Genomic DNA, 11,232 nt, shown 5'->3' on the forward strand with positions numbered 1-11,232 from the left:
GAGGAGCTCAGGCCCTGAGCATACGTCCACCTAGGGCCCTGGTGCCAACCGTGTTCCCAGTCACATCACCTGCTTCGATTCCCACAGAGCCCCTTTAAGAACAGACATGGAATTTGGTCCCCACTTCGCAGATGAGGAAACAGGCCCTGGTAGTTGTCGTGACCTGTTTCCATGACTGCTAATGAGGTTGGGACCCTGGGCTTTCGCTGCTGTCCCTGAGACCGCACCTTGGCAGGGTTTCAGTGAGAAGGCCAGGACCACCCACCCCACAGGGAAGGCAGAGCGGGAGCAGCACGTGAAAAGGAAGAGCCATGGGCTCTGGCGTCCACACGCCCCGTACTTACTCCACTCTACTCGCCGTGGCATCTGATGAGGTTCCCAAGCCCACCAATCTGGATTTCACTTGGAAACGGACCTATCAACCTCTATTCTGAGCACTCTTCTGGGGAATTCAGGCAGAGAGGTGTGGATCCAGCAGCCGGCACAGCACCAGGCACACGGCGGGAATCAGCTTCCCCCCTCCCTGTTCACCTCCGCCCCAGCACTTCCCTACCCCACAAGTCCGGGTGAGGAGTGGCAGCCCAGGGCGGCACCGAACCCGCAGGCGATGAGTCAGCCACCGTACCTGAGCACACCATGGGGCGGGGGCTGGCAGAGCTGGAGCCGCTCCAACAAGCACACACGCCACCCTGGAGGACTGGACCCGGGATGCCCTCGCAATGGCTGGCTGGCTGGCTGATTAGCTCAGTGCCTGCAATTAGAGGACTCTGTAACCACATCCAGGTACAAATCACAGGACTGGTTTCGGGGCCAATTACTCCCGAGCCCGGACTTTCCCCCGGCACCTCCTGGCAGGCATCGCTCACCTCGCGGGCAGCAAGGGCCTCCCGTGTACCAGCATGTCCACACAGCCCCAGATGAACCCACTCGGAGAATCTGCCAGAGAGTCTGAGAAATACACAGGTTGAGAACTTCAGCTAAAGCTTTGAAAGAACATGTTTAGCCTCCACACCCGCAGGCACACACCACGGTCCAAGCCCTGTCAGGGTACTGGAGACCCAGGGATGAGAAAAACATGGCATAGGCCCCTCCATGACCAGTCACTGGCCCCCACTAATACCAAGAGGCCCCCACCTCCCGTCCACTTACAGCAAATTCTAGCAAGTGCCAGAACATTTGGAGCTATCACCCACCTCCTAGCCACTGATCCTGCTGGTGCATGTGTCTCAACTCTCATCCTTTCTACCAAGTACCCCCCTGCACCCCGCAAACACACCCGTCTTGCCAGACTCGGCCGCGGCACCTGCTCCTGAGCTTTCTGACCCACATGCTCACCAGGAGGAGCTGATCCATCCTCCTGTGCGTCCTCACTGCATATGCCACTCGTTTAAGGTTTCAGAGTCTGTCCCCCCACCCCCAAACTGGAACAGGAACTCCCTGAGGGCAGAGCTGGGGCCGACCCAAAGCCGGGACTGCTGCAGCCCTCCAAATCCCAGAGGCTCTGGAACACACAGGACAAAAAAGGGGGAGCACCTTCTGCTCCAGAGGCCTGGGGCACGTTTGGGGCGATGCCCAGAAACACCCACTGATGTTCCACTTGAGCACAGCAATTACACACACGCAGCGGCCACGTCAAGGCACTTATTCTCTGCTACGGCCTCAGCCATCCCCAGGCTGCACTTCAAAAACCCAATTTGTTTCAGCTCCTAATGATAGGGCTATTTATGGTGTTCTTAATTATGAAAAGTATTATTATTCTAATTGGCCATGGAAAAAAGCCTCAATCTGGGGGCAACCTAAATTTATTCCACTTTTCAATAGTGGAGTAAAGAAATTCTTTTTTTTCTTTTTTTTGGCCATACCCATGGCACAAAGTTCCCAGGCCAGGGCTCAAACCTACACCATAGCAGTGACCTGAGCCACCATGGTGACAATGCCAGATCCTTAACCCACTAGGCCACCAGAGAACTCCAGGGAATTCTTAAATAAATCATGGTACATCTTAATGGCCAAATATGAGTCTTAAAAAAGGTAAAAATACAGGAGATGTGACTATACATGCTAAGTTCTCAGGCAGGCAGGTGTGCCCTTTTCTGGGGACCTACTATGTGGCATGGACTCTGCTTGGTGCTCTTGTCATCTTTCAACTGAGCCCCAACTGTCCCTGAAGGTAGAAATTATCCTCATTTTACAGATGGAACTGAGGCCAAAAGAAATTAAGAATTTACCCAAGGTCAGGTGGCTGGTCTGTGATATCATGAAACCCATGTTCTTTCTACCTTGTATAAACTAACTTTTAATTTTTTAATTTTTATTTTTTAATTTTATAGCCACACTCACAGCATATGGAAGTTCCTGGGCCAGGGACTGATTCTGAGCCATAGCTGCAGCAGTGCCAGATACTTTAACCCAGGCACCAGGCTGGGGATCCAACCTGTACCTCTGCAGCAACCTGAGCTGCTGCAGTAGGATTCTCAACCCATTGTGCCATGGCAGGAACTCCAATTTTTATTTTCAGGCCATGCTTGTAGCATGTGGGATTTCCTGGGCCAGAGACTGAATTCGCACCACAGCAGCAAACCACGTGGCTGCAGTGACAACTCGGGATCCTTAACCTGCTGGATCCTTAACCCACTGCACCACAAGGGAACTCCTAAAAACTAATTTTTAAAAGGCCAGAAGGAACAACTCTGACATGTTACTAGGAGTAAAGGAATTATGACATATTGTTTCTTTACCTCTTTCTGTACTTGCAAATGTTTCATGACAATCATATTACTTTTTATGACCAGACCAAAGTTATTAAAAAAAAAAAAGAAAAAAATTATCAACAACTTTGACCACAAGAAAAACCATCCTGCCTTCCCTGGTCAGATTTAGTCACAAATCCCCATGCACAGCCCTGCAGCTCCGAGGCACAGGGGGATGCTGCTGGTCTGCCAGCAAAGGAGAAGAGTTATGTGTGTCCAAAACGAAATTCTATTCCCAGGGGATTTAGAAAAGCTTTAGAACAAGATCTGAGCTGGCACAGGAATCTGTATGAAACCATCTTGCCCAATTGTGGGCCTCCAGGTGGGGGAATCACACAAATGGATCACTTTGCAGTTGCGGCCTCCGGGAAGAAGGCCTGGAGCGTGGGTTTTTAAACTGGTGCCCAGACTGCGTGACGGTTACTGTGCCATTTCCCCACTCCAAAGCCCACCCGAAAGATGGAACAGCCTGGCTCAGACTCGAGCTGGGCACTTCACCCTTGGGTCTGGCCTCCCGCACGGCTGTCCTCCCTCTGGGGTCTGGAGTGGAGGAGACTTGCCCTCAGCACATGCTCCACTGAGTCTCCACGTGCTCTGTGACCTTGGGACAGTCACCTCCCCTTCCCTGGGTTTAGTGCTCAGGCCTTTTATAAGCAACAGAACCCTTTTCCCAATGCCCATCAATACATAAAACGCAGAAACTTGGGGTGCTCTTCAGGAGCTGGTCTCCATTCCTACTCCCAAGGGGCCCGGGAGCTGCCGTGCAGGACAGGGGCATCCTGAGGAGCACGGATTGAGAGACTGGCGGACTTATTGCCCTATTTTTTTTTCCTCTCATTTTTGGCCGCCCCGCAGCACATGGAGCTCCTGAGGGATCAGATCCGAGCTGCGGTCTTGACCTAAGCTGCAGCTGCGGCCACACTGGATCCTTAACTCACTGTGCCAGGCCAGGGATCGAATATGTGCCCCAGCCCTGCCAAGATACTGATGATACCGTTGCGCCACAGCGAGAGCTCCCCAGCCCTATTTTCTCTATCGGGCGCTTTCTGAGAAGCATGGACCTGCAACTCTGCACCCCACCCACCAACATGGTGAGCACAACCTGTAACCTTCAAAAGACTGGTTCTGGGGCACTGGCCGGCCACGGGGCCACTGTCAGGAAGCCTTGCCACAGACCTGGCAAAGCCGGATCCTGTGCACAAACACATCAAAGAAACAAATGTTCTACTTTTATGAGACGTGTTTGTAACACAAATTAAAAAAAAAAACAGTGGAGTGCCTTTTTTTTTTTTTTTTTTGCCTATCAAAGCAGTGAAAATAACTTAAGTTCAATAACTCGGTGTGACAGGAGTACACAGAGGGGTCATCCTGCTGGGAAGGATAAACTTTTTCCAGAAAACAGTTAAAATGTATCAAGAGGTTTAAAAATGTTTGCTTGCTTTGACCCAGTGATTAAGAAACCTATTGACGGGGATTAGAGAAACCCTTTGACATAAAGATAGTCCCCACAGCACTAATTTAACTGGGTGAAAGAGAAGCAGAGAGAGAACTCCGTGGAAACATATCAAACTGCTAACAACGGCTGCCTTTGAGTGGAGAAACTATAGGAGACCTTTGGTTCAACCTCCCTATGTATCTGGACTTTTCACATTTTCTAAAGTGGGAAGTTATTACTTCTGTTATCGGAAACAAAAATGCCCACCACTTTCAAGATCATAAATATAAACCAAACCACCAGCACCACCGGAACTCACCTTCACTACTTTAAATGGCTGCTCCCCTTCCAGGGGGTTTCACCAACAGGCCTTGTCAAAGTACCACAGCACCCCTTTGCTAAGAAACACACTCCCCACCCCTGAGTTCCAAGAAAATGGAACACACCACCCAGGTGCCCAAGCTATCACAACAGGGGAGTGCTGCGAGGTGGGGCTTTCATCTAGAAAAGAGGCGGCTCAAGCCAGTGCCACCCAGATTTCACCAGGTTTCTGAGGGATGGAAGGAACTCACACACGACTTGCCCCTTGCCCTCGAGGCTGCTGGAAGGAAAGAGACAATTCCTCTTCTGGCTGGTGCCTGCCTTGGGCCCTCCAAATGGGGCTCAGAAAACCACACGGTGGCCAGGGGGCAGGCCCCAGCAACCTACAGTTCCCCTGTGGGCAACCTCCTCCTTCTCCAGTACCAAGAATCTGCCGCTCCTTCTTTGCCAGGAGCAACCTAACCGCCCACAGGAGGTCAGAGGGCAGAGCCCTGGTTCCCACACCTACCCTGGGGCCAGAATGGGGGAGTGGTGGGAGCCATGGCACGGGCAGGGGCGGTTATCACACCACCAACCAACCAAGTTTACTATGTACCAGCCACTGTGCTAAGCATCTTACAGTGTTGGCATTCAGTCCTCACAAACCTGCGGAAAGGGTGTTATCTCTGTTTTACACATGAGAAAAGCAAGGTGAAATATAAACAACTGAGAAGTGCCTTAGAATCCACAGGTATAAGCACACCCAGATCAGTCTGCAGGGGGATAAGCTGATGTGGACGAATCGGCCTGCCAGATATGTCTGCTTGGCTTACACATATTTTCATTTTTGCAAACTGAGCCAATGTTTAAAAACTGGAAAATTCACTATCAAAAAAAAAAAAAATCCAGATTTCCAGCTTTTCTTGAAAACCAGAAAAGCTGGCCACAATTGCAGGCCTGACCCAGATTCACTATCCATCCAGCAAGGACTAGCTGCACCACTGTGGTGGCTGGAAATACTCTCAAGGTTACCACGGTTACCATGACTTCCCAGGGCAGGGCCAGCGAACTTTTCCTGTAAAGGCCCAAAAGGTACACATTTTAGGCTTTGCAGAACATAGGCTGCCTGTTGCAACTACACAACTCTGCCACTGTAGTGTGAAAACAGTCACAGGCCACACGTAAACTAACCAGTGTGGCTGTGTTCCAATAAAACTTTATTAACAAAAACAGTCTGTGGGCCCCCAAGCCATGGCTTGCCAACCCCTGCCCTACTGCCTCCCCAGCATTTATCACTGTGCCCCCACCGTCCTAGATTGAGAAAAACTTCTCTAAACCTGTTTCTCTATCAAAACATGGGAGAGCACTTGTGCCTCTGGCTGGCTTCCCCGAGGACATGCCTGCCCTCAGCAGACATGTCAGTCTTTGCCCAACACCTGTGCAGCAGCACAGCAGACAGCATCTGGTCGGGGCCCCCAAGGAAGCCCAGCGGCCTCCCAGAGCCACACCTTTTGCTGCACCAGGGAATCAGGCCCTGCCCCAGCTCTCCTTCGCCTCTCTCTCTCCACTCCCGTGACCCTCATCTGTTCCCACGGCGTCAATCAACCCTTGCACACAGATCATCCAAATGTTTCTTCAGATGCCCTGCCCGAGTCCCTCAAGCCCTCTGCTCCAGCCATCGGCAACTCCCCACCGAGAGTATCCATCCCACCTGTCCACTTACTCACCGCTTAATGCCCAGCTCAAGACTCTCTGCCCTGGGGAATCTTTCCTTCACCCACTCCTGCCTAGCAGGGAGAAGTGGCCTCTTCAGATGTCCATGAGACATCTGAATACAATTTATGTACTTGTCCCCTCCACTAGGACAGGACTCTTTAAAGGCAAAGATTACGGTCAGGAAAAGATTTTTTCAAATGAGACACAGACACTGTCTATAAATAAAAGGTACATTTCACTGTGTTAAAATTAAGAATAGTTGTTCAGGAGTTCCCACTGTGGCTCAGCAGTAATGAACCTCACTAGCATCCATGAGGACATGGGTTTGATCCCTGGCCTCGCTCAGTGGGTTAAGAATCTGGCATTGCTGTGAGCTGTTGTAGGTCACAGACTCGGCTCATCTGGTGTTGCTGCGGCTGGGGCATAGGCTGGCAGTTATAGTTCTGCTTCAACCCCAGCCCAAGAACATCCACATGCCCCATGTGTGGCCTTAAAAAGCAGAAAAAAAAAAAGGTTGCTGAATAAAACATGCTTTAAAGAAAGTGGAAAGTTACAAGCTTGAAAAAGATATTCACAATAAGCACAAAGAATTAAAATCAACAATATATAGGAGTTCCCATGTGGCTCAGTGGGTTAAGGATCTGGCATTGTCACCACTGTGTTTCTTTTTACAGACATGGCATGGGTTTGATCTCTGACCCGGCAACTTCCACATTCTGCCAGCATGACCAAAAATTTTAAAAATAAAGGAATATAAAAACTCCTACAAATTAAGTTTTTTTAAAAAAAAATCCCCAAAACACTAAGAACCCCACAGAAAAAAATCAGCAGAAGATGTGAACAAATATTTCACAGGAAACACAAACTTATGAAGAGATGTCTGACATCAGGGCTTAAGGACATAGAACTCAAGATCACAAAAATGCCATTTTACAGCCATTCCATTGGCAGAAACAGAAAAAGTCAGCCTAGAGCAAGTGTGGAGCAAGTGCAGGGCCCATACTCTGCCTCTGGTGGAGAGAAACCTCACACACCCACCTCAGAAAGTCTGGCAATATCTATGGAAGGTAAACATTTACTCACTCTATGGCCCAGCAAAATACCACCTCTCAGCTCGCGCCCCAGAGTGGGTGTGTTGCACGTGGGCACCAGGAAATATGTATGGAAATGCTCCGCGCAGCCTACTCGTGACAGCAAAAACCTGGAAGCAACCAGGTGCCCATCAATGGAAGATCAGATGCATAAACTGCGGCTTGTTCACACCATGGAATATCCTTCCATACTCCAAACAAATGAACCACATGACATGCAATAACATGGACAAGTTGGAGCCATTGTTTTTACGTTCCTTAGAAGTACACAGATACCATAAACCTACATAAAAATGAAAATGAGAGGATAATAGTTATCTCAGGATGAGACTGGGAAGAAAGATCAAATGGTTGAATTTTGTACCAAGATCCTGGCTTTTGTTGCGGATGGCTGAAATGCAAGCGTTTACGACAGTTGTTAAAAGTAACTTAGGGGGGAGTTCCCGTCGTGGCGCAGTGGTTAACGAATCCAACTAGGAACCATGAGGTTGCAGGTTCGGCCCCTGCCCTTGCTCAGTGGGTTAAGGATCCGGCGTTGCCGTGAGCTGTGGTGTAGGTCGCAGATACGGCTCGGGTCCCGCGTTGCTGTGGCTCTGGCATAGGCTGGCAGCTACAGCTCCAATTGGACCCCTGGCCTGGGAACCTCCGTATGCCACGGGAGCGGCCCAAGAAATGGCAAAAAGACAAAAAGACAAAAAAAAAAGTAACTTAGGTGTGTAACTTGGTCCCCATGCTATACAGTGGGGAAGAAAAATTAAAAAAAAAAAAAAGGAACTTAGGAAATATGTTCCAGCCCTACATGAACAGTGATCAGCGTGTATCAATCTAGTTCTCTGTTTACCTGAGATAAAAATGAAAACAAACACACAGAAGCGACTGTTTAACTCATCTCTGCACCTGCATGCCAAGCACAAGCCCTGGCATCCACCTCCAGGCCCACGCAGAAGGAACGAGGGCCGCTTCTTCCTCGCCCTTGGCCCCATCCTGCTGGCCTCTTGGGTACCTCCCACGGGTCTGAAGCCAAACTCCCCTTCCTTGCTCATGCCCTCCTCCTGGACTCCCAGGCTCCACTCTGCCCCAGGCAGCCAGAGAAAAACCAGGGATTCTTGCTCTTCCTCCACCTTCTCGCCCACGGCCCAGCCTATTCTCACCTCCCTCCTCACCTCCACAGCTCCCACCGCAGGCATCTGCTTGGGACCTTCAGGCCCTGCGCCTTGCTAAGTACTCTCTCCCAGCTGGCTTCTCCCAGCCCTGGCTCCCCTTCTAGCCCACCTCAGGGACAGGTCCAAGGTTGAGCTCCCAAAGTACAGTTCTGACCCTCTCTCTTCCACACCTCTCTGGGCACTCTAGAAAGCTGTTCACATTCCTTGGGTTGACACTAAAAGCCGGTCACAGTCTGGTCCCTCCCTGTCAATGGTATTGGCCAGCACCTCCTCATCACCCCCTCCCATCCCTCCCAAAGAGCTTCAAGGATGACCTGTTACCCCATATACCTCCAGTCTCCCCACCTCTGTGCCTCAACTCTACCCAGAATCCCACCCACTTGGCCACCCATCCTTAGCTGACCCACATTTTCAAGACCCTTCTAAACACCCCCAGGATGCCATGATGCGCCCCCTTGAAAGAAAACCCCCTCTTATCAACTTCCAAGCATTCTGTCTTCTGCAGCTGTGTCCATTCCATCTCTGATGAGACCAGGGGCAGCCAGAGGGCAATGGACCTGTCTACACCCCTCTGCCAGAAGGTGGAATGGTGTAAGGAAATGGTCACAAAGACAATGATCCAATCTAATCCATTCCACACTTTCTAGCCAGGGTGCTCACTTAAAATGCCCTTCAGGGAGTTCCCTGGTGGCCTAGCGGCTAAGGATTCAGTGTTGTCACTGCTACAGCTTGGGTTCAATCCCAGGCCTGGGAACTTCTGTGTGCCGTGGGCATGGCCAAGATAAAATAAAATAGAATGTCGTTATTTTAGACTATTCTAATAGTCTGACTATTCTTCTGATAGTCTTTCTGTTCCCCTGAGCTTTGGCATGGCCCACAAAAGCCCCCACACTCAGCGATCTGCCTACCTTTCCAGACTTCTCTGCTCCACACCCACTCGCTGTTGCTCCAGTCACACTGAGCTACTTATAGTGGCCCAGACATGCCAGGTGTCTTTATGATTTTGCACATGCTTACACCTCTGCCGGGCTTCACCCCCAACTTCCTGGGTGCTACTCCTTCTTCACAACTCGTCTGGAAGTATCATTTTCTGGAAGCCTTCTGGTGCTCCCCTCCTGGGCAAGTGACAGTGGGGGGGGGGGGCGGTGCTCTGGCCTGTGATCATTCACTCCTCAACATGTATCACACTGACAACACCTGTCACTACTTATGGTTTGTTTATCTTTTCCATCAAAAAATGAGCTCCCGGAAGACACAGCTTTTGTTCATCACTGTACCCCCAGCACTGAGCACAGGGCCTGACACAAAGGAGGCACCCGCTAAAGGTGCATGCAACACAAGAAATACAAAAAGACAAAGTTCAAATGCAAAAATCGTGACTTGTGTCCTTCATCCCATAAAGCACGCCTGAAAGCAGAAAGCATCTTCTAAGACGGGTTAAACAGGAGAAGCCACCTGAATTTATTTGAGACAGGTAGCAATCGACAATCAACTCCCAGGGCTCACTTTCATCCTGGGGACCTCAAATGCCACCCTCCCCAGTCCCCACTTTCTCTAATGAAAATCAGATTGGGAAGTCAGCAATGTGAAGTCCTTGGGGCGCTCACCTTTTCTCTCTGGAGAGCTGGCACGACCTGTGCCTTCTTGATGGAGATACCAGATCTTTAGGAGGAATGACTTGTCTGAGTTCCCATCTTGATTTAAAACACAAACAACAAAAACCGGGCAAATCTGAAAGGCTTGCTGACTCAGCGACAGAAATTCCAAGGCACTTTTGCCAACAAGGAAAATGATCAGGTTTTAAACTGAGAAACAGCAGTTAGGGAAAACGAATGCACAGATGTTGGGTCTGTGTGCTGTGGCTGGGGACTGGAAATTATCCGATTTATTTTCCAACAGCCTGGGCAGAGCAGAAGGTACAGTAGTCTCCCTCTGCCCACTCGACAATCAAGGGGATGATTTAAAAAAAAAAAAAAAAATTTCCTAAGCCCTTCCACAGAAAGGCCTGAAAGGACTTTGTAAGCCCGTCTGCAATGTAGGCATCCAAGAAATCAACACACCAGAGAAGGTAAAAGTTTGGCCAAAGTCACACAGCAAACGAACGAGAAGCCCAATTATAGTTACCCTGATAGTTTAAGTAAAGCCTGATCCTGAAAGTCCGCCTTCTAGAGCTGGAGCGGGGCTAGCTTGGCAGCAGAAATACTCTGAATTTCTTAAGGTCAAGCGTCGGTGCACACACTATTTCCACCGCTACTGGCACTTAGAGAAGAGGAAACAGCGCGCAGGACTGTAGCTGTCTGAGAAAGGGTAGTTCCAGCAAAAAGTCTTCTAAATTCTCTTCTCAGCATACATTATGCCCTCCCCCTGAAAAGCGACCCAGGGTCCCAGGAGATAGGCACTTCCTGGAAGACGGACCCTACTTGCGACAGGAAAGCAGAGTTAGGAGGCAAACTCCTCTCAAGTATAGTCTCCGACTCCCGTGAGTCGTCCACCAGGAGGCAGACGCCGGCGGAACCCACACCCTAACCACACACCGGGTGGCAATATCACCACCGCGTCCTCCAGGTCCTGTGGGAAGGGTTACACTCCTCCCGACGGACCCAAACTCCCAGCGTCTGCGCCCCTCCCCCTGCCAGCCCTGCGGCTTGCACCTCGGCGTTCACTCTCCCACACGGTCCGGTCCTAAACTCCCAGCGGCTCGCAGTTCCCACAGCTCTCGCCTCAGGGGCCTCCACCCGAAGGCCAGCCCTCATAATCCCCCCCGGACCCGACCCCAG

General features: G+C 50.4%; 1 protein-coding gene across 13 annotated transcripts in view; it reads right to left on the reverse strand.

Annotated features, from left to right (window-relative positions):
- DTX2 (deltex E3 ubiquitin ligase 2) overlaps positions 1-11,232 on the reverse strand; it is a 35,360-nt gene that overhangs the window by 23,856 nt on the left and 272 nt on the right. Inside the window, exons 1-4 of one of the 13 annotated variants that reach the window (XM_047779788.1) lie at positions 11,107-11,213; positions 10,580-10,752; positions 10,063-10,149; positions 867-948 (exon numbers count right to left, since the gene is read on the reverse strand). The exons of 2 other annotated variants lie outside the window; for them this stretch is intronic. In XM_047779788.1, coding sequence (XP_047635744.1) covers positions 867-901 — 35 coding nt within the window. In that variant the 5' untranslated portion in view covers positions 902-948; positions 10,063-10,149; positions 10,580-10,752; positions 11,107-11,213. Of the gene's footprint in view, positions 1-344; positions 572-625; positions 752-866; positions 949-4,504; positions 5,371-9,363; positions 9,540-10,062; positions 10,556-10,579; positions 11,072-11,106; positions 11,214-11,232 lie in introns of those variants that run through there. 10 more of the 13 variants (XM_047779802.1, XM_047779792.1, XM_047779796.1 and 7 more) reach the window with 10 other exon arrangements.

This window comes from Phacochoerus africanus, chromosome 5, assembly GCF_016906955.1.
Source record: "Phacochoerus africanus isolate WHEZ1 chromosome 5, ROS_Pafr_v1, whole genome shotgun sequence".
Lineage (NCBI taxonomy): Eukaryota > Metazoa > Chordata > Mammalia > Artiodactyla > Suidae > Phacochoerus > Phacochoerus africanus.